We start from the raw sequence: 27164 nt of genomic DNA on the forward strand, positions 1-27164 counted from the left end.
TTTCATGATAAAATTTACCAAGAACAAATGAGTGAATAGTTGTAAATCACCCAATATTTTGTAAACACTCAACAGTTTTAGCTTATTTTTTTTTTTGAGGGTCTGATGTATGAAGTAGAGGGCTTCAAATATATTTTCATATAAGGCATACTTTCAAAGAAAGCGTAACTCAGTCTTTTATTTCTGTCAAGCTTAATACCTAGGCATATTGGTTTCTAGTATCTTAATCCGGCATTTGATGATAATTAACATTCCTTAGGTGAGAATGGCAGGGGAGGAGGACAGGTAAATAGCTAGGAGTCCAGAAGCCCTCATTGTCTCAGCTGGACTGGAGTTTGTGTTCTGAGCAGTGATCTAAATCTCCTGAGCTGTCAAAGTGTCAGCCTTCCTCAGAAGTTTATGGAAGACAGTTTGATTCGGTTTCTGATTACTTTTTGGTTCTAAGGATAATAGTACACGGTTGTTATATTTTTTATTTGTTTATGCAGGCAGAAAACTGAGTCTGTAAATAATACTTCAGGACTGTGATGATGGTGTAAAAATGCTCTTTGTTTTACAGAGTAAAGCAATTTGCTTTGACTTCTATTGACATTGCAACTGAACCGGTCTTACTCACTTTATAATTGAATTGCTACAGACTTCCATCGACCTTTGCAAGTAGTAGAGGTGGTTCCCGGAGTTGTAACCTAATGCCTATTAGCTGTGCTATAATGTTATAATGGGGTTTTATGTTTTATGTCGTGTGATATTAACACCACGGATTCCTTCATCAACTTCTCCTGGCATACACATCTAGGTACATCTAGGCTGTGTAGTAGGTTTTGGGGCAAGCATCATCCTTAAGTTTTTAAATCTTGAGGCAATAGAAAATAAAATTTGCTTAATAATTTTATGGCAACTTCATTACATCTTCTTGTGCCTAAATGTGATGCTTTAATTGGTAGTTGGGGAATTGCCTTTTTCCCTCTTATACAAGTGTTTTGGCAGATGCATATCTATATGTACTTTTGTTTTGTTGTGCTTTTGGGATTGGGAGTAGGAGGCTATTCTATTGAGATAACCTTTCGTAGACAGGATTTCAGATAAAGAAATTGTAATACCCAAGTGGATTATTCTCATTTAGCCACTGACTGTCATTAATCTGCATGTTATTTAGCTTCATTAAGGTTCCCATTATCGTTTGTCTTGTTAGATGAGGGCAAAATGAAATAGAGGAACTGGGACATCTTGCCCCCTACCCAGCATGACGTTGCTTTAACTTGTAGCAGAACTGAGAATTGAGTAAGTGGGACTTTAGGAACCTTTCCTTCCACTTGGTAATTATAACCTGTCTCACTGTACCTCCCACCGCTGAGAAACACAATTAGCTTTCTTTCCTTAATGGGCATTTGGCAGGGTTAATTTCTTATGCCTCCTTCCCTTTTTTTCCCTAATGTAAGACTAGGGAAGATTTTCTGATCAAAGAATCTAGACTGTTTTCCAACAGTAATCATTTACCACCTACTACTCTATGGACAGTTAAGAAGAAATCCCTTTGAGTGGTAGGGTTGGATTTGCTTTTTTAAAAAAAGATATCCAATTACCTTAGGAATTTTACAAGTTCAATTTGAAAGTCAAACTTTGAGTTTTCCTAGCCTATCTTGATTATTCTAATTTTTTAAAAAAGGAACTCTGTGTGTGTGTGTGTTTCTGTGTGTCTACTTTTCCAGTTAAGGAAAGCTAATGTATAAGATGGTATGATGTAATTATCCTGTCTGATGTTTCGAGGAGAGGATAAGAATAAATATCTGGCCTGAAAAAGATTATCAACTTTAATTTTTGTCTCGCTTAGTGCTTTTTCTTTCTGTAGCTCTTGCCTATTTAATGCCACTATTGATAGTGCTTCATAAAGCAAATTGTCTCAGTTCTTTGGCTGTTTTGGGTGCAGGAGACTGGCATATGGGAAGATGTGAAGGGAGTGCCAGGTTTTCTTTGGCTTGTTAGTTGTTAATTGGGTGTTGAATCTGACCATGACCCTTCCCAGCCATGCTTCTCACGGACTGCTCTGCTTTGCGTCAGTCCTGTTTGTATACCACAGCTTCCAGTTAGAGAAGGTCATAGAAATCCTTGAAGTTCTGGCCCAGCCAGGCATCTGAGTAGGTTGTGAAGAAACAAGGCTGTTCACTTTTCTTTGGCAACCAAAGTGTGGGCTACTTGGATGAAACCACCGTTAGGCAATCCACCTAGGCAAGACTGGCTGTTCTCTGTTGTTTGAGTGAATGGCCTTTTTCCATTTTCTTCATTCTCATGGTAAATTTGGCTGTCTGGCCATTGTCACGTCAGTAAGTCAATAATTATGGGAATGCTAGTGCTGAGGATAAGAAATGCAAAAACGAAACACTGGATGAAACTGTAATCCTGCCTTTGGAAAAGTCACGAGTAGTCAGCTGTTCTGGAAGTCATGCTCCTTACTCAGAGGTGGAACTCTTGAGTATTTCACTGTCTGCAGTAATCTCACCCTATAGTCTGAAAGCAAATAGGCATTATGATGTACATCTAAGAATTGGAAAGTGTTAGGCCATGGACAACTGCGTTGTCCTTGGATGTCCTTGTGAAAAGTAGAATTCTATCCTAGATGGGTTATTGTTGTGATCCAGCATGATAATTCTAGGATGTCTCCTTTTCTCATGAGTTAAGTAGCAGAGTTTAAACCTGTATTAAACACATTTCCGGGAATAGCCCTGCTTAATGCACGTTACTATTCCTGTGCACTGGATCCTTAATGAATTCTTTGATCTCTGTTTGCCTTCAAATTCCATTGTTGGTCCCCTTCTCATCTTTATGGAAATCAGTGGAAAAATATTTTCTTCCTACTGTTTCATATATCTGAAGTTTGTCACCAGTTCCTGAACATATTTAGCTTTATTTAAACCAGTCACTTCCATATTTGTTGTCTGGTTTTTGATGTGGTAAAATATAGTGACTCAGACTTGACTTTCACGAAGTAGAAGTTATGTCAGAAACTATAGGAAATGAATTTGAGAGTACTGTATTTGATATGGGGCACCCCTCTCCTTTTCAGTACACTTGACGTCTTGGGTAACATGAGGAAAAATGGCTATGGCTCAGAAGAGATTTTATTGATGTCATAATATCTGCCACATGGTGGAAACTAGGGCAGCATGAGTATTTCCTGCTTTGTTCAAAGGTTGTGTTTTGAACAGGCTTATATAAGTTAGCAAAACAAACAAATGAAACTCTCTTCCTACTGCAGCATTTCATTATTTGCTCCGACTTGCAGTCTCACCCCATCTTCATTCCCAGAGCTCTCATCTGTCTGCTACTGTGACAGATGTTGATTCTTGAGGATAACCTTTCTCTCTTTCCCACCTGCCCAGCCCTCTGTGGCTTTAGTCAGGTCATTAAAGCCTCAGTGTTTGGTGCACAAGTCTTTCTTGGGTACAGTGTCATTAGAGAAGACACACCAGTTGGGCAAAGAAGTCAAAATACTCTCAGCAAGACTATAGTGGTGATTATTGGGTAGCCCTATTATAAAAGATGGAGAACACAGAAAGGCAGGAGGATGGACCCAGGGTAATCCTACAGCTTTGTTCACTCCCTGCTGCTGAAAGAATCCACCTAGTTTTCGTTGAAATCACCCTTTAAAAGTATAATAGATCATGTTTAGTCTTGAGACCTTTTTCCTCTGTACTTAGGGTGAGATTTTATTTGTCAAATCACATTTTCTCATGAGTTTCTACTGTGATTTCGGAGATCCCCCCGCCACCCTGACACACTTAATGCCAATAAATATTAATAATAATAGTTATGAATATTAACATTTTACTTTATGATGTAGTTTGTGTTTACTAATTATAATATACAAGCAGTTCCCCTTGAGTCATGTACCAAAATAAAAAAAATACATCAAATATATTTCAGTAAATTCTAGTTTTATTGAGAGTTTACCCTAACTAAATTTAATTTGATCATTTAAACAGTCATGGTGACTATTGTTTGACTATCAGTATTTTGGATAATTGTCTATTTAAATATGGCATAAAAATATTCATAACCTTTTTTGTTTTCCAATAAATATTTTAGAGCTGTAAAGTTCTCTTTGGTATTGTCTTGCTGAGTTTCACAAATTTTGACATGAAATATTTTTATTAATCTTTTAAAATTTCCATTATGATTTTCTTTTTAACCATATTTAGTGTGCCAGCATATGGAAATTGTAAAATCTGTACTTTTTAAATGAAGTTATAGTTTGTGATTTTGCTCTTAGTAGACAGTATGTATTCTTTGATATTCAAGATTTTAATCTTCCTTCAAGAATATTGTGTTCTTTTTTTTTTTATTGAAGTGTCATTGACACACAATATTACATTAGTTTCAGATGTATAACTTAGTAATTCCACAGGTCTCTACATTATGCTACTTACCACAAGTGTAGCTCCCATTTGTCACCATACAATGTTATCACAATATCATGGACTATATTCCCTATGCTGTGCCTTTCATCCTTGTGACTTATTCATTCCATAACCAGAAGCCTGAGCCCCCAACTCCCCTTCACTCATTTTGTCCTCTTACCCTTCTCTCTTCTGGCAACCATCAGTTTGTTCTCTGTATTCATGGGTCTGTTTCTGCCTTGTTGTTATTGTTTTTATTCTATGTGTTCTTTTTTTTTTATTCTATGTGTTCTTGAAAAATATGTATCTTATTGCAAAATTTGTGTGTGTGTGTGTGTGTGTGAGAGAGAGAGAGAGAGGGAGAGAGAGAGATCACCTTTGTATTGTTGACGATAGATATCTGTGTGTGTGTATGTGTGTTTTGGCCTGCCTGATAGTATCTGAGAGGAGTGTGTTTAAGTCTCCAATTACAGATGTTGATTTTTCTATTTTTTCCTTAACAGTTCTACTTGTTGCTTGAGGCTGTATCATTAGGTGCTTATCTTCTCATTAGATCATCTTTATCAGTATAAAATGACCGTCTCTCAGTTTGTTAAGATCATAATCTTAATTATCTGCTGATTTTCTTTTACCTTCAGCCTTTTTTAAAGCTTTTTTGGTAGTAAACATATTGTTGGATTTAAGAAATACATATGGAAAGTCACTGCCTTTTGACTGTTGAGTTTAAGACATTTATAATATTGTATTTATCATTATGTTAGGACATCTGTCATTTTATATTTTTTATTTAATAAACTTTGGTAGGTTTTGTTCTTGCTTTTTCTTCAAAAATCAAATGTTCTTGTGTTTCCAATATTCCATTTTTGTTCCTAAGGTGATTACTCTTATATTGGAATGTATAATCTTATTTATTTCTTGATTTCTTAAACTTAATTATATGTTTCTCTCCCCCCTTTAATAAGACAAATAATTTAATGCACTCTCCTCTGCCTCTGGGCTACCTTCCCCCACCATGTTGATATTTCCCAGAATTTTGGTTCTGGATCATTTTCATTATGTTTTTACCTTTCCTTTTGTTCTAGAGTTTTTAGAAGATAACAATAGACATTATAAAGTTTGTTGAACATTCCATGTTCTTTTATTTAAACACTTGATTATTTTCTTTGAGAGTGTTATCATTGTAGTTCTTTGTATGGCAAACCGCATGTATTTTTACGTCTAATAATATTAATATGGTTTCACATTTGAATGGCAGTTTGGAATTTTGAATATATAATTCTTTGCTCAAAATTCTTTAATACTTTAAAATATTACTTCATTATTATGCATTCAGAGTTGCTGTTGAGAACTCTGATGTCAGTCTAGTTTTTTTTTTTTTTTTTTGTATGGTCTGCTCTATCAGGAGGCTTTTTGTTTTTCTCTTTATATTGGATATTCTCAAATTTTGCATAATGTATTTTATATGCAATATTTTTTCTTTCTTTCTTACTATTTTTAAGTTCTTATTTTAATTCCAGTTAACATGCAGTGTTATATTAGTTTCAGGTGTACAGTACAGTGATTCAGGAATTCCATACATCACCAGGTGCTTATCATAGGTGCCCTCCTTAATCCCCATCACTTATTTCACCCATACCCCCATCTCCCACCTGGTAATTATCAGTTTGTTTGCTATAGTTAAGAGTCCATTTCTTGGTTTGTCCCTCCACCCCACCCCCCAGTGTAACCACTGTACACACACACACACACACACACACACACCTCTTTATCCATTCATCAGTCCGTGGACCCTTGGACTGCTTCCATATCTTGCCTATTGTAAATACTGTTACTATGAATATAGGAATATACATGTATCCCTTTAAATTAGTGTTTTTGTGTTCTTTGGGTAACTACAGAGTAGTGTGATTGGTGGATCATGGGGTAGTTCAGTTTTTAACTTTTTGAGGAATCTCCATACTATTTTCCACAGCTACCCCAGTTTACATTCATACCAGCAGTTCAGGAGTATTCCCCCTTTCTTCACATCCTCACCAACACCTGTTGTTTTTTGTCTTGTTGAGTTTAGCCATTCTGACAAGTATGAGGTGATATCTTATTGTAGCTTTGATTTGCATCTCCCTGATGAGTAGTGATGATGAACATCTATTCATGTATCTGTTGGCCATCTGGGTATCTTCTTTGGAGAAATGTCTGTTTAATGTTCTCTGCTCATTTTAAAATATATTATTTGTTTTTTGGGTGTTGAATTTTAAAAGTTCTTTATATATTTTAGATACTAAGCCTTTACTGGATATGTCATTTGCAAATATCTTCTCCCATTCTGTAGGGTGCCTTTTAGTTTTGTTGATTATTTCCTTCACTGTGCAGAAACTTTTTATTTTTATGTAGTCCCAATAGTTTATTTTTGCTTTTGTTTCCCTTGCCTCAGGAGACATAATTAGAAAAAAGTTGCTCTGACCAATGTCAAAAAAGTTACTGCCTGTGTTTTCTTCTAGGATTTTTATGTTTTCAGGTCTCACATTTAGGTCTTTAATCCATTTTGAATTTATTTTTGTGTATGGTGTAAGAAAGTGGTCTAGTTTCTTTCTTTTGCATGTTGCTGTCCAGGGTTCCAGCACCATTTGTTGAAGAGATTGTCTTTTACCCTTTGGATATTCTTTCCTGCTTTGTCAAAGATTAATTGACTATATAATTGTGGGCTTATTTCTGGCTTTTCTATATCATTGTATTGATCTATGTGCCTATTTCTGTGCCAGTACCGTACTTTTTGGTTATTACAGTTTTGTAGTGTAACTTAAAGTCTGGAATTGTGATGCCTCCAGCTTTTTATTTTCCTTTTCAAGACTGCTTTGTCTATTTGGGATCTTTTATGGTTCCATACAAATTTTAGGATTGTTATAGTTCTGTGGTATTTTTTTAAAAAGATTTTATTTATTTATGAGGGGGGTGGTGGGGCAGAGATGCAGAGGGAGAAGCAGGCTCCATGCAGGAAGCCCGATGTGGGACTCAATCCTGGGACTTGATCCCGGGACTCCAGGATCACTCCCTGAGCTGAAGGCAGGCGCATAACCGCTAAGCCACCCAGGCATCCCAGTTTTGTGGTATTTTGATAGGGATTGCATTGAATCTATAGATTGGTTTGGTTAAGTATAGACATTTTAACAATATTTGTTCTTCCAATCCATAAGCATGTCTTTCCATTGTAGAATATTTCTTTATTCCCTTGTTTGGCACTCTGAGTTCTTTGGATTGAGGTCTCTGAAGTTCTTTAATTTTAAGAAGCTAGCTGTTATTTCTTTAAATTTTTCTCAGTTTATTTCTTCTTTTGGGACTTGGATATTGGCAATTTCACTTTCATTCTATCTTAAAAATCTCTAAATATATGAATTTTTTATTTGTTGAGTTTGCTATCTTAGTTTTCTTTGTGTTTAGAAATTGTTTAATTCTATCATGAAGGAGGGTTTTATGTGTGTACTCATGGCTATGGTGAGTTGGAACCTCCTCTCTCTACCTTTTTTCTACTGCCTCTTTGGCTCTTGCCTCAACCTAAGTGCTTTAGTTCAGACCCAGGTCTTATTATTCCGGCTCATAAATCACATACTGGGGATAGGAGGAGTAGGCATGTCAAATCTAGTTTCCCAGGCAATTGGGGAACTCAGTCATAGACTTTTAGCTTTCATTTCATGTGGAGAGCATCTCCCAACCCCCAGTTCCACATGGAGAGCCTAGCTCTAGCCCCCTGCTCTCCGCCTGGTATATTATAGATATGTTGTACTTGAGATACCACAGTATTTAAATGTCTGTCTGGTTCTGCTGATTTCTATAGGTCCTGGAGTTAGTAGTCCTTTGGCTTATGCTCCCACTGAGCTCTGAAACTATGTTCCCTTTCTGTTTCACAGATAGGTTTAACAAAATTTTGAGTGCAGCTGTATCTTTTTATTTTTAAAATGTCATTTTATCATTTTGTTGGTGGTACTGGTGGCAGCATATGTGGGATGGGACAGGTTTCCACTTAAAATTTCATTCCCCACTTAATTGGAAATCTTTGTCTGGCCTTTATTGTAAAAGTGTTACTATGGTGTTTTAAGTGTAGTTACATTATTGTCAGTAAATGCTTCTTTGATTCTATTGATGAACTGTTTGATATTTAGGAGTACCTATGATTATGCTGACCTGTGCCATAGGAGCTGCACTAGTGGTCTGCAGTTGCCTTCCAGTGAACCCAAATGAGCAACTGTGAGGCTCACTAGAATGAAGTTCAGTTAGTACAATGGATCTTTTAAAGAAGAGCATTCTTTATATGCTCTTTTCTTTCCTTTTTTTGCCTCCTTTTCCTTTTCTTCTTTACTTCTGCTAATACATAAACCAGGATGTTTAAGAAAGAAAAACATGGAATCTTCTTGCTGCTGTAGAGACAGTTCATTTCTGAAGAATAACCGAAAACTTCTGTGGTTCCCTAATTGAATGCAAACATTTTAGGCTAATGTGGAAAACAGCAGGTAAGAAATTTAGAGGGGACTATCCCTGATATCTTAACAATTAGGAAGTATATTCAATAGGAAGATGAGAGGAAATGAATGAAAGGGAAGGGCAAACTCAACGCCTGTTCCCTCCAACAATTAAGAAGCACTACTACTTATGTGAAATGACCAGAGATGAATAGAGTCATTTGTCATCATCAGAACAAGAAAGTTCAACTATTAGTGTAAAAGCCTATCTGTCTGTTAAAATTAAGGAGACGAACATCTTCAGATTATCAGATATGGTAGACCTATCAAGTTCTTGTTTCCTCTTCTTGCCCTAATTTTCTGCCAGCCTTTGAAGTTTTAGTCTATCATGAAAATAAAACACTTGTTCAGGTACTCAGTCATAAAAAAAAAAAGCATCAATCTAAATAGTGAATGTAGTAGTCATCATTGAAAGGCATGTCCTCCTGCATGGTATTTGCCCAATTTTTTTATGAAAATATGTGCCTTTGTGGGAATCCTAAATATTTGCAAAATTTACTTTTTCATATTTATCGTTAGTAACAAGAGCAACAATCCCCGCCCCCACCACCAAGAATCTTGCCTTAAGTAGAAGCCTGCTCCTTACATCTGAGGTTCCTCCAAGGTTCTTTTACATTTCTCTATCTTTTCCTTTGTTTTCTCCATCCAGTGCAATGATTTCTACCTACATGACTGTCAAACCAAAAAAAACTGTTCCTGACTTCTTTCCTGAGCTCAGGGTTTGTATAACCAGCTCTCCTCTGGGTATTTTCACCAGACTTTCTTGACACCTGTAGCCTAAGATGTCTACCCTTGGTCTTATTATCTCCCATGCTCGATTTGTTCCTTGCTTTTTATTCCCTATTTCAATTAATAATTCTACCATTTGCCTAGTTGCCTGAGCCAAGAACTTAAGGGTCATCTTAGGTTCCTCTCTCACCGTTCATCTTTATTCACGGAGTTCTAGTGACTGTGTTAATGAATATCTCTTGAATTCATTCTCTGGATCATGTCACTTTAGTGCTTCATCCCTGCAATAATGTCCCAATGCCTGTCGAACAAAGTCAGATACCATAATGTTTTATATATCACCCCACTTTGTACTCTTATTTCCCACCTTATTTTCTAGCCACATCCAGCTACCCATGGCTCTGGAAACTGCCACATTCTCTCTTGTTTCTGTGTTTTCAACCATCATATTTACTCTATTGGGGTGCAAGTTTGACAATAATTTCTTCCTTTTCCTGTTGACTGACTCCCACATCTTTCTCCCTCCACCAGTGGCAGGTTTGAAAACTTCCTTCTCTGGGTCTCAAAGCTGCTTTATACTATCGTGGTATGGCTGACAGCACCTTCTGCTGTGTTTGTCTTTATCTTCCTTATCCTCTGTGCTGTCCTGTGAGCACCTTCGAGTTAGGGACTAATTCTTCATCTTTAGAACTCAGCAGCTGTGATGTGCCTTGTTCATAAATAGAGTCTTAGTAAATCTTTGTTGATTGAATAAAGAGGGTGAAAGATACTTGTGGCTCGAAAGGGGAGAGGATGATAATCGGAAACTGCATGCAGATTTTGTAACAATACTTTTGAGGTTTGTAGATTTTTTTCCTCTGCCTTAGTTCCTAGAGGCAGTGGCTTTCCATATTCATATTTCACGTGGCAGTTAGTCCACAGTACTTCTTGAAGATTCCTTGTTTGCCTGGCTCTGCATTATGTTCTCCAAGGATTACCAAGACGGAGGCCTGGTCTCCGCCCTCAAAAAATGCATAATGGAAACGAGGAAATTCAAACCAGGTCATGAAACCATTAGATGATAGTGAATACAATCTTGCTTGCTGCTTCTCGTTGTGGGAGAAAAGAGGAAGAACAGACAGCTGGCAGGTACTTTGTGGAGAAGGTGGGAAATTAAGCTGGATGCTGTGAAGAAATCATTTTCTCTTCTAGGTGGTGGTAGTTCTATTTCTAGTGAGTTTCTTCTCTGGGAGTCTGTTCATAATGAAAGTCCTTCAGCACCATTTCTGCTCTCTTACCGGAACAGCCTTGTTACTCACAGGTGATCTTCTGTAGGTGCCTGTGAAAGGGTAGCGCCTACGGGGAGGTTGTGTGACGCTCTAAAGAAATGGAAGGTGAGAAATGGTGAGAGTATCCGACTTTAATTCTCAGGCACAAATCAGTTTCATAGGATTTAAAATCTTATGTCCAGAAATCACTGGACATAGAGTTTTTTTGGAAAAAGTTTTATTATTTTCATACTAGTTAAAACGTTTGATTTGGGGGAACTAACATTTCAGAAATGGTCATAAGTATTTAATGTTTATGTGCCTGAGATGTTCTGTGCCGGTTTCCTCGAATTCAGTGATTCTCAAGTAGATAAGCTCATTCCGGAACAGGGAAAGAGAAAGGAAATCTGTGTGCACAGAAAGTAGGGTGAGGTATCTCTTCATTTGATCAGTTTGTGTAAACTTGTTCCCTTCTGCCAATATTCTTTTCTCTTTTCACTTGAGGGTTCACATCGCTACTGTTTGGCAGGAGAGGAGAGAGTTGTTCTCGTAATAGAATGTGATTTAATATGCTGAATGACCGTTTGTGCTGTGTCAGTCTGCTTGGGAAAAGGATTTGAGGCAATGTGGATGAGCTAGTGTATCTGGTGGTAAAAACATTTCAAGCATCTTTTGGAAGTAACATTAGACCTTTGCTTTCCACTTCCCCAAAGTTGCTTCTCATTGAAAGGTTTCTCCTTGTAGGAATGAGTCAGGGAATAACTGGTCCCAGACTCTCATTTGCTGTTTTTGCTATGTCATGCCCTGCCCTAGAGACAGGGCATGAGGCCCAGAGAGCAGAGGGCTGGGATCCAGCCTCCTGAAGCCAGGAAGCTGCTTGCGTCTGACTCACTGTTGAGGTTCTGCTTCAGAGCTGATCATATTTTGCTACTTCTAGCCAAGCCCCAATTTGACAGCTGTTATACAGGTACATGTTCAGGAGTTCCTGGGGAAGCTGGAGCTCCAGCCTCCTATTCTTGAGCATATTTACAGAACAGAACTGGATGTATCTGAATTATCCAGACACAGGAGGAGAAGTAGCCTCAGTTTCAAAGTGGACTGTGTCCCGGATGAAAACAAATCAAAAGGAAATCATAGTGGTCTATCAATGGTTTATGGTTTATTTGTCTGAAACCTGGCCCAGGTATTTGAGGCTGAGTTACTCCAATTAGCTAAACACTTTTGTGGTGAAGGGCTGTGGAAAAAGTGACTTCACCAAAAGAGGAATCATACAGTATTCTAGATTGCACATTTGCAAATGGGCACCAAGCAGGGCTTTACAGGGACACTTAGATCAGCCCACAGAAGTTGCATTCATCTCTTGTTCCAACTTATCTCTCACCTTCCCCAACGACACACTTAAGGAAAGAAAAAGCTCAGAAAACTCTCCTCTACCAGAATCTTCTGCCCACGATCATCCTGGTAGTTCCTCCTAACTATCCCCATAAAGAATTCCTTTTTCCAGCCATCACCACCATCTGTAACTCCTACTTTCCTGAATTGAACTTCTCTAGATCTCCATTTCTAAGATTCTCTCTTTTAGCCTGAATTGTAAGCTGGGTCAGAGTTAAATAAGAATTGTCTCATACAATCAATTTTCAAGGTTAGCATCTTGGGATCTAGCTTAATCAGAGCCCAGAATTCCTCTTGTGCTTCATTATTAGTAGAATTGAAATCCATCTCATATGGTTTTCTGAGAGCAAGTTTCTTGCTATTCCTGGCGTTCATGCATATCTTTTTCTAGGACCTTGGACTCAGAAAAAAATGAAGGTTTCATCAGCTAGAAGCTGTTTGTGGCTGGGGTATAGGGAAGTTTCTCTATGTCTGGGATTTTAATAAATTGGGCTATTATGTTATAATCCAAGACACTGGTTCAGAAGACAAGGTCCCTTTAGAGTTGTTGAATTTATTACGCACTAAGTGGTGACTGGCAATGTCTTAAAGAAGTGAGATGTTGATCACTTAGGGGGCTGGTGTACTGCTCTGAATTGTTCTTGGAGTTATCACTGATTTATAGCTGCACTCCTTAGAGATTAGGAAGTCATTGTGGCTGCCATTAAGGTTCTTATCTTCCATCAGATCTGATTTGGATTATTGTGTTTTCTTGTGGGGAAAACCACCCCTCACTGTGTATTATCTATTATTTAGTTTAAGCATCTTTGGTTCAAAACAAAAACAAAAGCTTTGGAGAGAAGACTCCCAAATAATCTCAGGGTGAATTATAAAGGTAATTTTGGATTTAATTTGATTTGAGTGATCAAATGATGCCATATAATTATTAGTGAAATTGTTTTCACTCTTTTGAGTATGTGCTTGGAAGTTCATGCTGTTTTTTCCTCCCTAGGTGACAGTCCTAACCTTACTAAGGAGGACACCCCTACCAGTAATCTAGATTCACTTTCCTCCCCATCACCCATGACTGCAGCTGTCCACAGGCCTCCTGGACCAGACAAAAACCACCTTCTCGCAGATGGGGGCAGTTTTGGCGACTGGGCATCCCCTGGGTAAGTAGCTGTGCTTCTGTTTGGTGCTGTGGAAAGGAGGGCCGTGGCCTTCATTTTGAAGTTCACATGGCGAGTGGCTACTAAAATGTGAGGTCTAAGGACGTCTGTTCCCTAATCAGTGGGATAGCTTCAGGGAGGATGGTCCGTAAGAAAGGTCTTTCTTGAAAGTGTCTCTTTGTTCCCAATGTGGCGATGTGGATGGGTGCTACTGTAAATCTGTTTTAAGTTTAATTTGTGGCAATTTTGTGTTGCACAAAGGAAATGCATTATTTTCCTACTCGGATACTCAGAGTGTTTTCTCACTGTAATGCAAACTTTTAGACATAGGAGAAGGCATGCGTTGTGATCCATGTGACTCTTGAAACTAGCTGTAGAATGAGATTTTAGTTGTTTGAATTTTCAAGAGCTTTATGCTAGTATTCTCTATCTTCTCCATAGCACCCTGCATACTTGACAACTGATGGACGAAATATCTGATTTTTATCTTCTCAGTTTGGTTTAGTGACAGGCGTGTGTGGATCAGCTCAGGTATATCAGGACAAATAATCCTAATATAAACAATATCATGGATCTGGTCTGACTACATGGTTTGGCTTTCTGGGCTGACCAAGCTGTGGAATAAATGCAGATTGGTGGTGGTTTGGGACATCAAAAGAGCTCAAATTTCAAACAAATGCTCAGAAAACCAAAAAAAAAACAACAACAAAAAACCCCTACTAATAATTACATGCCATTACTTGATTAGTCAATCAAATTATATCCAAAAATACATTTATAATTCAGCCTGCGAGTATTTGGGCGTCTTGTCTTCAAAGTTAAAAATATATAATTTTTAAATGAAAGTTGCCTAAAATAAGTCATAGATAATGATGTCATCTGACCCTAGCCGGGCATTCTTGGGACTTTAAATGGAATTGGAAAGTGTTCCTCACATTACTTGGCTTTTTATAGTTACTGCTGGATTCACATGAAATCATTATGAACTTATTAAGTATTAAAAGAGGCTGAGAGAAATTTGGTATTCTAAAATTTGGGGGTGACCTAAAGACTCTGAAAATCTAACTGAAACTCTAAATGAAACTGAAAATATGGAAACATTCTCCAGATGAGATTTTTCCCCCCAAGATTGTCATATATGTATATTTCTATGCTGAAGACTGTGTATTATGGACTTAAATTGCATATTACTCAAACATGCTTGTCATTTTTACTGTTCTTTTTACAGAATAGAAATTCTCTTTTCACTTTAGTACTCCAAGCACCCGTGACAGTGGTCACATAGGAACCTAGAATCTAATCCTGTGCACTCTGGGGGTAAAATTTGCATGGGTGTGTGTGGGCACGTGTGCATGTGTTTAAGCAAAAACCAGATTTCTAATTATTTCTTTCAGTAAGCATGTATCAGAGTGGAGAGCAGCTTAGTTAGTCCTACTTCTTTTAGAGTGGTTCTGTAGGAAAGTGACATTATAGGCCATGATATAGCCACTGCTCAATTCATAGCACGTTCATGCCTGAAACATGAAGAGCTTGATATTTTTGGTCATAAATCAAATGAGGAGTGAATTCCCCAGTTTCCTATTCATACAAAATTTAAAATGTCATGAAGGCACTCCAACACTGAGAGGCCAAAAAGGGAGGGGAAAAAATAAGTAGTTGAAGCAAGTCTGGAAAGGAGATTTGTGTCATAATGTAGACTTTCTCCTACTTCAAGAATTTGTTTTTTTTCTTTGTGCAATGGGTAAAATGCATGTATATTTCTCTTAATTATATATAGAATGTTTCTTGAGTATTCTTTGAAGGATTTCCTTGTAAGCATATTTCTGTCCAGGTTTATCATGTGAGTATATCTCAAGCTTGAGCATAGACCAAGATTGCTTGGTATATGATGGGCTTATGATGCCCCCCACTGCAGGGCCCTATCCTAGAGTGACCCTGAGGCTTGAGGAGCGGCCTCCAAGTACACATTTCTAACAGAAGGCTACTGATACAGACAAATGACCCTCTCATCCCCTGGTTCCAGGCATGTGTGGATGGATTGTAAACAGCTTCCCTGAGGAGTGTAATTAGAATAGATGATATCTCTTCTTGCTTTTTTTTTTTTTTAAACTCTTCTGAAATGCTATATTTGCTGTCTCGAAGTCCCCCTGTGTGACTCTTCTATACTTCGATTTACTCTGCCTGAAATTCTTCCCTCTTTCTTTGCTCAAGGCAATCTGACCTATCTTTAGGGTCTAATTTAGTTTCCACTTTCAGGAAGTTTTCTCTGGTGCTGTTGTCTGCAGGAAAATTCTAAATGTCTCTCTGTCTGTACCCAATGCTGGACATAGGGGAAATATTGCCTTCTACTATTAGGTAATATTTACCTTTTAGTGTTAGCTGATATTAAAGTGATATATGTGTATGTATATCTATCTGCCTGTCTGCCTATCTGTGTATTTTAGTCCATTCAGGCTGTGATAACAGAAATACTTTGAGTGGCATTTAAATGACAGAAATTTATTTCCTACAGTTCTGGAGGTTAGATATGCAAGACCAAGGTGTCCTCATGCTGGGTTCTGGAGAGAGCCTGCTTCTGATATGTGGAGTGCTGACTTTGTGAGTCTTATAAGGACACCTAATTCCATTCATGAGGATTCTACTCTCATGACATCATTGAATCCTAATTACTTTCCAAAGGCCCCACTTCCTAATAGCATCACATGGGAGGAGGTAGGGTTTCAACTATAAATTTTGGAGGGACACAGACATTCAGTCCATAACACTATTTTTCCCTCTAAGATATATTATAAAATTATTAATGATAGAAATTGAGTTTTATAACTCTGAACTTTTTAGTGATCTTGGCATAGTTACTAAAATGGGAAATATTTGGCAGCTCCCACATTCGGGGCATATATATTGAGGATTGTTAAGTCCTCTTGTTGGATAGATCCTTTAAGTATGATATGGAATATTACTCAGCCATTAGAAATGACAAATACCCACCATTTGCTTCAACGTGGATGGAACTGGAGGGTATTATGCTGAGTGAAATAAGTCAATCGGAGAAGGACAAACATTATATGGTCTCATTTATTTGGGGAATATAAATAATAGTGAAAGGGAATAGAAGGGAAGGGAGAAGAAATGGGTAGGAAATATCAGAAAGGGAGACAGAACATAAAGACTCCTAACTCTGGGAAATGAACTAGGGGTGGTGGAAGGGGAGGAGGGCGGGGGGTGGGGTTGAATAGGTGACAGGCACTGAGGGGGGCACTTGATGGGATGAGCACTGGGTGTTACTCTGTATGTTGGCAAATTGAACACCAATAAAAAATAAATTTATTATTAAAAAAATGGGAAATAAAATATGTATTTATAAAAATGCTTTTCTTTTGGAAATCTCATTTATTTCTGTATGTCATTGAATGTCTGTTAAGCAACTGTGTTTTGTTTCTGGTCCATCTTAATCCTTATAAAGATTAACGACTCTTCCTCCAGGAATTTTACAGAATTAATCTCACCATTTTCTCTTTATAACATTTTTCTTTGTTTCCTTAACATTTGTAAATGTAGTTTTCATTGTGTGGTGTTTTTGTTTCTTTTTTTAACCCATGATCTCTGCACACAAGCTGTACGGTATTATTGTATGCTTTGCATAAAAACTGATTAAGATTTCTTTTAATGAAACCAAAATTGCTGTGGAGTCATTTAAACTCTACCTAGGGCTTTAAAAAAGTGCCTGGGCTGTCCTAATCTAGGGTAGTGATTCTTCATTTCAAAAGTTACACTTGCCTTATTTCATGTCCTGAAACATGGGTGAATGTGTGCGGATCACCTAGGACCCCAGTGCTCTGCTGTACAGAAATGCCATGCCCAAGCCACTAGAAAGCAAATTTGCAGAAGAAACTATAGCAGCCGAGATTCTGATTCTGATATAGGCAGTGTGTAAATACAGCTGTAGTCTCTGACAGGTAGAAAACAATACAGCAGATTGGATTTCTTGGGTTTCTGCTGATGTTTATGACTTGTGAGTATTATTCATTGCAGTCAATCAATCTGGAGCTATTACTTACCTGTACACTCAGTAAGGTGATGGGTGACTTCATTGCCAGTGGAGAATTGCTAGCTCAATCTCCTTGGAGGACATTACATCATAGGTCAAGGTATTTCAGATGTTCCAAAGTCATTTTTTTTTTCAATAAAGTAGTTTTCTCTAAACAGATTTCTTCAATTGTAAATGATGGAGCAGGTTCTTGACAAGTAATCCTTTTAGGTTCCCTGCCACAAAAGGAAATATCTTTTAAGAAATATCTGCCATTGCTATCTGCTTCCCCTGTAGATTTCAAATGAAAAGAAACACCTCCTTTTCAGCCAGCACATTCCCACCTTCAAGGTGGCAGCATCATAGAATAGCTCTTCATAGTTGGGAATGTTGGTATCCCAAAGTACGACTCACTCTGCTCTGGCAGGCCAGGAGGGCAGTCAGCCTTGTGTCCCATCTGATGAGAAGCTTGGCTTAATTTATCCTGAATATTGAGAAAATCCTAACCTGTATCTTTCCCAGTTGCTGCCCAGAGCTGCTTTTGTGGAATAGATTGCTGCCTATCCAGACTTGATGCTAATTGCTTGAAATCGTTAGACAGTAGACTCGCACTCTCATTTACAGCCTTGTGCTGCATATAATCCATAGATGTTGTGTACACTCACTGGTAAACATGTGTATTCTCATCAATGAAAGAAATTGCTTCCTTTAAATTGTGTGAACAATTTGAGGTTTCCCATAGACAACTACTTGGCGTTTTAAATTACTCGACTGTTGATTCCATGATTGCTTTTTAGGAAGTTGATGAAAACATTTTGCTGGGGGTTATCACAGTACCCTTTAAGTTTGATTTGTGGCTTCGTATACCACAACAAACCATGAGTGATTTGTGTGAAGTTCAGAAAATTAATCATCTTAAAATTTTTAACAAATCTCTGTGAAATTTGGCACACACCTAGAAATTACAGGATAGCAGCCATAGGGAAGCTTTGTCTTCACCTCCTCCTTCATCTCATTTTCTTTACTTTTTGCCTCTTCACCACCACCCCTTCAGGGAGGGCTTCCTCAACCCTATCACTTCTTGATTTTACTGTTCCCATCTCTTCTTGGGCCATGGGCAATCAGTTCACCCTAGAAATTGGTATCTTACATCTCTTGTTATGATTGTTGTTTAAAAAGAAAAGGGAATTTATCTTTTAAAAGTTCTTTTTCCCCCCACACCTGTTTTTTTTTGGCTAACTTGACTAAAACCAACACCTCATGCCTTTGTAGCAAGGGGAGGAAAGCTACATAAATTTAAAAAGAGATCCCATCATAGGGATTTTCAGCATCTTTAGTGGCTTGTGGGGAGATTGTATCCTAACAAGTGTAGCACTTTTCTCTGCTTACCTGTAGGCTGGCCATGGTTACAGAATGTGGTGGATTTCATGGATTGAGGTCTCTAGTTGAGTTAGTGCCTTCATATGGAAGGATGTCCTTTCTGGTGATGGCTTCTATGAAGAGTGAGTTGGAAGCCATTCCTTGCCCTCCATCCCCACTACCAAGGTGAGCAGCAAAGTCCCCGGGTGGATTCAGAAAATTAAAGTCTAAGCCCAAGGGAAGGAAGAATAGGGCCAGTGACCAGGAAGAGCATGTTGCCTTGCTGTGAGCCCATAGCAGCCTTTTAAATCATGCTCAGAGGATGGCTCCTTTCTGGACCTTCTTTTGGAAGATTGGGGACTTATAAGGAATAGAACCTTTTGCTTTATCAGTGGCTGGTTTATTGGGGGCCACCAGGCTGTGTTTTAGCTGCTTTATAAATGCTATTTCTTCTTAATCCTTACAGGAACCCAGTGGGTAGCTATATCATGTAAGTAGTTATAGCTTCATTTTTAAAGATCAGGAAACCAAAGCACACAGAGGGTAGGAAAATTGCCCCAAACCTCAAGACTAATAAGGGACAGAGGTAGAGTTTGTCCCTGATCCGTCTGTTCCAGTGATCATGGGCCCTTAGAGGTACTGTACTTAGAAGGATTGACATTATCTAGCTGCATATGAGAACATTGTTTGAAGTGCACGTTTCCCTCAAATCTGAAACCCAGTGAGATAACAGTGGCTGTCAGCCACTCATTGCCCTAGTTCTGAAGAGGGAGCACTGCCCTTACCGTAGGTCATGTGGCTTGGGTTTATAATTATCTGTGTGGGTAAACACTTGAATCTGGTTGGTGTGTAGTCATCATCCAACACCTTTGGCTGAGATTTGAGGAGGAGGGCAACAACAGAGCCTCCCCAACAACACAGCTGAGAGACTTGGAAATTTGAAATTTTGCAACAGAGCAGCATACATAATTTTTTTAATGAGTAACATGATATCCGATCATCTCTCTGTAACTTTAGTAAAGCACTTGAAGCTAATCATAGGGCCCACAGACTTGGCCATTGACCATAAATGTCTACTCACATCCTTTTTTGGGGTACAGTTTTGGGTCCTGGCTGTTTCCTTGAATCTTTTCTCCAACTCCATATAGAAATTATGCTGTACTAGCTGCCTAGCATCCTCACAGCCTTGCGTACATGTCCCATGTGTCTTGCTAGGGCATTTTTGGTATTTGTATTGTGTACTCAGATTTGCATGTGGCCTGATTCATATCTTCCTTTGTGCTGTAACTATAAGTTCTGAAATTTGAAGGTTTTATTTTCAGTTCAGAATGTTGATTGCCCATGTAACTTTAAGTCCCATAATGAAAAGTTGACTTTCTAAAATAAAGACACAAGTCAGAATTTTGTTGTAGCTTTTCTACTGCTTAATTCAAAGAACCAATTACATCTTCTCATCTTTATTATGTTTCATTTGTTTTTGTTGTTGTAATTTATCATTTTCTATGGATGGAATGGTTGGCAGTGTCTTGATATCAAAACGATGGCAAGGACCTCCTGAGTTCTTTGTAAAGTGGGAGATAGTTTAGACTGGTAAAGCATTGATTTTAGAGTCAGACAGACTCGGCTTTGTATTCACATTCTGCTTCTTAAAACCTTGGAGACCTTATATAAATTATTTAAACAAACTAAGGCTTAGTAAGATTATCTGTAAAAGGGAAATAACATCTGACCTCTGGATTGGGAGGTTTCAAGGTAACACATATGATTAAACCCAGTTGCTGCTCTCCTGGTTGGTCTAGGAGGACTCAGCTGGAGCTCCTCCTTGCCTGTCTGTGTAGGAACCTCCTTTGTAGAATCCTCTGAGAATTGGGCCTTTGGATATTACATGACCAAGGCATTGGGTACCCACTGGGACCCAGCCACTCTCTAAATTGTTCTGAGCAGCATGGAGAGCTTACCTATTAGAACTGGTAACCCCAAAAATGAGCTTGGTAAGTAACTGGAGGATTTTTCTTAGAGTAATATTGTACCCTTTTTGAGCTGTGCTTGGTAGCCCTTGTTTTATATATTCAGGCCTTACATCAGGTGGCAGCTGTTTTCCACATAAGAATTGAGCTGTTAGAAACATTTCTTACAGTTATCCCACAGGACCTCAATGCTGACACCTCCAGTGCCCCATAATTTTCTGAAATGAAGCTTTAGTTCATTTTCTGTTCCACTAGCAAGCTAAAGTTCAACCCTCTTACCTGATTCCAGTGATCATCTGGAAGGAAGAAAAATGGGATTCACTCTTTGAGTGAAAGATGGGTCAGAGACATAATTCTAAGATAATTCTTTTATAGCAAAACACAGGAAAATAATCACCCTTGGAGTGAATGAATCTTGTAAGCTGTAGGATGACTAGGCGGTGGCATCCTTTCTCCTTAAGGAAGGCATGCCCAGGAGCCTCAAGGAGTGGGAGGGGAGAACCAAGTGTTGTTCACTGTGGCTGGGCCCCACTTGGAAAGGCTTTTTGTCTTAACTGTGCTTGAGTGGTTTCCTATAGGGCTCTTTCTGGCCACAACCCTAGACCCCTACACCCCTCTTGCAAAAGACTTTTTCCAAGAGTGACTGAGTTACTGCTTTTATGTTCTGGCTTGATAGATTCTTGTCTCCCTTGTACATGGAGGTGCTCCTAAGCAGCTGATGAGGAGTGCTTCTGCTGCAGACAGGCCCTAGGCATTTGCAGATGGGCTTCTGGCACATGGTGGGAGCCCCATGTCACAAACCCAGTGCAGATGTGGCGGGGTGGTGGTGGTGGTAGCAGGGACTTCTCAGACCCAGGGGAATTTGCCATTATTATCATCTCCCCCAGCTCTCCACTCTGAAATGGATTCTCATCTGGTCCCTCTGATGCAGGGTTAGAACACTGTGGCCCACCTCTGCCTATTGTCATACATAAAGTTTTATTGGAACACGGCTACCCAGTCATTCACATTCTGCCTGTGACTGCTCTTATGTAGCACTGATGGCACAGTGGAATGGCTCTGTGGCTTGCAGACACTGAAGTATTTACTGTCTGGCCCTTTACAGACAAGGTTTGCTGGCCTCGGTCTAATCCATAAATAAAACAAATCTTTTTGGAAAAGGCAGCTTTCTTAAAACTCAGTTTCAATAAGGTTAGTTGCCTTAAGAGAGGCAATGTAGATGATTTTGAAATGTAGCCTTTATGAATCTTCTTGTCATTGAACCAGGCAAAAGGCTTCCTTGGGGCTTTTGGATGTCTCCAAGTGGTGTGATCCTAATTTCAAAAGGTCTTTAGTGTTTGAGTGAATAAATAGTTTATATGCAGCTGTTTTGTTTTTTTAATAAAGTTTTTATTTGAAATAGTTGAAGATTCACAGGAAAGCTACAAAGACACTACAAAGGGTTCCTCTAGACCCTTCATCCGGTTTTTCCTGCTATTAGCATCTTACACAGAACCATGGTAGTTTTGTTAAAAATAAGAAATTCACATTGGTACAATACTGTTAATTATAGACTTGATTTGGATTTTACTAGTTCTTCCACTCATGCCTTTTTCTTCCAGGACCATTCCAGGATACCATATGGCATTCAGCAACTTTTTTTTTAAGGATGACATCCACTTAATTTCTGGAGTTATTCTTCTTTGATATAGTTTATATGTTGTCTTTGGGTAAAGAAAATGATTTGGGGGCTCCTGGGTGGCTCAGCAGTTGAGTGTCTGCTTTCAGCTCAGTTTGTGATCCCCGGGTCCTGGGATTAAGTCCCACATGGGCTCCCTGCAGGGAGCCTGCTTCTCCCTCTGCCTATGTCTCTGCCTCTCTCTCTTTGTGTCTCTCATGAATAAATAAATACAATCTTTAAAAAAAAATATTTCTTCGTGATGATGTAACCCTTGAAAACAGAGATGATTTCTGGCTCCAGAGCACATACTGCTCATAACTGGGGCTTTGTTTATCGAGTGTTGAGTGTGCCCCGTCACTGCGAGGTGCCTCACACCTGGCACCCAACTGACATCGTACAGCCACTTTACCTGTTCATGATTCCTGTCATTTTCCTTAAGGAAACTGAGGGAGTTTGATACTCACGCAGGTGTCAGTTGTGGATGACCCTCAGCCAAGGCTAACCGGCATGGTGCACCAGCCTCCAGCGGGCTCTCTGAAGTCATTCTCTTACTCCTTACCCGGTCTCTAGCTAGTGAGAAGTGTCCTCTCTTTATAAAAAGGGCAAAAACAGGGAGGTTAGCTGTAGCTGGCTTTGGAGCTCACTCCTCAGAATGCGGAGCTTGTACTTGGTGTGGTCACAGTCCTTCAGTAGCCACCCGGCCCTCAGCACATGGCCCTGCCCCCTGGGTGGGTCCCACTGCCACCCCTCTCGGTTCCCCTCTGCGTGTTCTGCTCCAGCCACCCAGAGGGACGTGAGGCCGTGAGCTCCCGCATGGCCTTCAGTAGATCCCAGCTTTCTGAGACGCTCTTGTCATATGTCCTGTGAAATGGCAGCACAGCTGGCAGCCAGTGAATCGGCATCTGTGGGTTGTGTGTGGCCCGGTTGTGCCTAGCGGGAGCCAGGGTGTGGAGGCCTCATCTCCCAACCCTGGGTTGTGGCGACTCTCTTGTCACAGGCATTTGCCCTCTGCTGCTGCTGTCCTCCTCAGGATGTGCATTTGCAACCAACAGTGTGTTGGCTGTGGAATTCTCCCTCTCTGGCACTTAAGGAGTAACTGTGGCATTTATTTGAACAGAGATTTCCCATAATATACAGATCTACAATATTTCCTTCTGTCTTTATTAACATTTTCAAACACTTTAGCCCAGGACAGCTGTTCGAGACTTATGCTGTACGTTTCCCAGGCTGGAATGAAAGATCATTTCACTAATGTGTTAGCTTCTGCTCGGAGACCTTGCAAATGAGGTTTTAAAATCTTTCATTCCAACGCAAACTTCTGATGTGCTTCTGACATCATATAATCATAGTCAAATATCTTGGTAGTGGGGGGATTTAATCACTTCATATAAGCAGTCGTTTCTTTTCTTGGTATGTATCCTCCCTATGCTATGTCCTTTGAATTTTAAATTAAGCTCCTTGCTCCAAGAGCCCAGAATTGGGCACTTGGGTCGCCAGCACTGCCCAGAGCCTGACCCATCTATGTTATGCAAGAAATGTTCACTAGATGCAGAGGTTCTCTGGTGACTGGTGCAGCTGTTGTCGAATTTTAACAGTTAAGGCCCTAACTCCCCTCCCCCATCGCTGAAATGCTTGTGCTCTTCTGCTGCCAAAAAGTTTTTAATATGCATGGAGCGTAGAGTCTGGTATTGGAAAAGATTGGGTCACAGTTTGAATCAGAAGCAGCATATACTGCTGATTTGTTACATTTTATAAATATAAACTGTAAAATATATACATACACAGCTACTGTCACAGTTTTATGTGTCTGAGGGTTTATTCCTCCTCACCAGGAAAGCTACAGTCTTCCCTAAAATACAGACTCCAATGCAAGAGTGTGGATTTTTTTATTATTATTATTATTTATAGAATCTCTCAGCACTTTCAAAAATGCACATTCTATTCCCTGCTTCTGTATTCCCAACCCTCCATCTGCCCCGCTGGAGCACAGGAGACTTCTCTGTTGCCGTAGGAATAGCCAGATAGACTTTCAGTGTAAGTATTTTCGAGAATGAGTTTCTGAGTTAACAGTATAAAATCTTTATGTGTTTTTAGTGAAACCCTCTTGTTGCCATTCATTCCTTTTCTTTGAGAAGGAAACATTCCTCCTCAGAGGAAGGCAGTGATACTGGCTCTTGTGCACTGAAAATGGAGAGGGGTCCATTCAAAAGAAGGTTCTTTCAGTTTAGTGTGTAAAACTGGGAAGATAGCAAACAAACAGATATTAGTACTTCTCTTTCATTTATTTCTGTTTTGGTAAATGTGGTTTCTGAGCTTTTCAGGAAGAGTGGACTTCTGCCTCCATTTTTGCAAACCACAAGTTGGCTTTCAGGAAATATGTGGCACTTGGGTACTTTGTTGTAATGGGTTGCAGCTCATCATTAAATAAAATTGGTGGTTTGTGATCATGCCAGTTCGACTCATCAAAAATTTGTAAAGGGGCAGCAGGAAGAAGGATATGATTTTTTTTTTTTAATACTTAAATTTGGGAAGTGGTAGGAGAGGACACTCAAAATATTTCATTATGTTTTAGCAGGTAGTAAGCTTCTTATTCTTAGATTACCCATCATTTATGGTTTCCAAAGACTTTTTTTTTAAAACTAGGATTCTCCTCTGAACCACAGACCAAAAAAAAAAAAAAAAAAAAAAAAAAAAAAAAAAAAGAAAGAAAAGAAAGAAATGGCCTGAGTATTTTACCAAAGATGATCATGTCAAGAACTTTGAAGTCTGAAATCTTTCTCTACTTACAAGCTACCAAATTTGTCTGTTGTAGTTTCATGGGTACTGGTAGAAGATGCGGGAGTCCTGGTCAAAAGACTCCTAATCATAGCAGTAGTAGTCAGAGTATCAGTTCCCTAACACCTGGTTCCTACACGGTAATGCCCCATGGGCCAGACGATGCATGCATGTGAAGTGTTACAAGAGAGGAACCTGGAGTTTAGGAAACCCAGATCTTTTTTTAAAAAAATTATATATATACACACACACACACACACACACATATATATGATATGTGTTATATATATAATATATGATATGTAAATGATATATATGATATATAAAATATATGATATATAAAAATAAAAGATTTTATTTATTTATTCATGAGAGACACAGAGAGAGGCAGAGACGCAGGCAGAGGGAGAAGCAGGCTCCATGCAGGGAGCCAGACATGGTACTAGATCCCGGGACTCCAGGATCACACCCTGAGCCGAAGGAGGATACTCAACCGCTGAGCCACCCAGGCATCCCAGGAAACCCAAATCTTGCATGATGGGCAGTAAAGCTTGCTTTTTTTCTCCAGGGGGAGACTCAGTCTCTATCTTCCCAAGGCTGTTTGCTTTACAGACATCCTTGGAAAGATAGTTTAGGACAAAGGCCTCTCTGCTCATTAGAAATGCGGAACCTGAGAAACCCATCACGAATTGTCTCCCACCACATAGATAGCTGCAACTATTGTAGATATATAGGCAAGATGTTAATTTTATGTACCTGGTTGCCTTAGGACTTACTTCTCCCCCAGGGCTCAGGCTAAGAAAACCTGAGATCTTTGCTGGGGGCTGCCATTTCCAAAATTCTCAGTGTTTTGAATCAAAGAAGAGAGAGAGACTATTAGAAATAATATTTTCCTTTGCTATTTTTTGGGGAAAATATAAGTAATATATTTGAAGCAGGGGCAGCCCAGGTGGCTCAGCGGTTTAGTACTGCCTTCAGCCTGGGGTGTGATCCTGGAGACCGGGATCAAGTCCCACATTGGGCTCCCTGCACGGAGCCTGCTCCTCCCTCTGCCTGTGTCTCTGCATCTCTCTCTCTCTCTCTCTCTCTCTCTGTGTCCCTGATGAATAAGTAAATAAAATCTTAAAAAAATTTTATATATATATATATATATATATATATATATATATATATATATATATATTTGAAGCAATAAATACAGTGGACCCTCAAACATTCAGGTTTGAACTGCAGAGGTCCACTTAGCTGTGGATTTTATCTATACAGTAGTGAAAGCGTGCTTTCTCTTCATTATGATTTTCTTAGAAACATCTTTTTTTTAGCTTACTTTATTGTTAAGGATACAGTATGTAAGAAGTAACCACTTCTTACATAATGTAAATGTAATATACAAAATATAGGTGAATTGACAGTTATAGATAAGGGTTCCAAAGATCAACAGTAGGAAATCAGCGAGGGCTAAATTTTTTTTGGGGGGAATCAGAGTTGTATGTGGATTTTTTACTGCATGGGGGACAGTGCCCCTAATCTGTGCATTGTTCAAGGGTCGGCTGTGGTTAAAAAAATTTCTGATCTTCATTACAAAAACAAAACAAAAACAAAAATAAAGAACCCTGCCAAATTCTGTAAAGGAGGAGGTGGTTTATGTAAAGAAGCTCATGCTTTCAATTTGTTGTCTTCAAAAAAAAAAAAAAATACGAGCAGTTTGCTTGTGGGAGACACCTATGAAACGTGTCATTACCTGACCTCTTTGGTGGAGGTGAGAACTCATTTTGGGACTTTGTATTTCCTTAACCACTTCTTGCCTCACCCTCACTCCTTCCCAGTGGAGAAGCCTGTGAAAAGTTTCTAATATCCAACCAAGCAGCTGTTCTGTTAGTTCCCCAGACTTTGTTTTGCTATGAAGGTCTCTTCTTTCATAGGACTTTCGATTCTGCATGTGACTTCTGATGCCT

General features: G+C 39.1%; 1 protein-coding gene across 12 annotated transcripts in view; it reads left to right on the forward strand.

Annotated features, from left to right (window-relative positions):
- ARHGAP10 (Rho GTPase activating protein 10) overlaps positions 1-27164 on the forward strand; it is a 358414-nt gene that overhangs the window by 318757 nt on the left and 12493 nt on the right. For all 12 annotated transcript variants that reach the window (XR_012006112.1, XM_072773557.1, XM_072773558.1 and 9 more), the window contains one exon: positions 13265-13424. Coding sequence is in view for 11 of the 12 variants with exons in the window: in XM_072773557.1 (XP_072629658.1) it covers positions 13265-13424 (160 nt within the window). In the remaining variant the exon portion in view is untranslated. The remainder of the gene's footprint in view (positions 1-13264; positions 13425-27164) is intronic.

This window comes from Canis lupus, chromosome 13 (assembly GCF_048164855.1).
Source record: "Canis lupus baileyi chromosome 13, mCanLup2.hap1, whole genome shotgun sequence".
Lineage (NCBI taxonomy): Eukaryota > Metazoa > Chordata > Mammalia > Carnivora > Canidae > Canis > Canis lupus.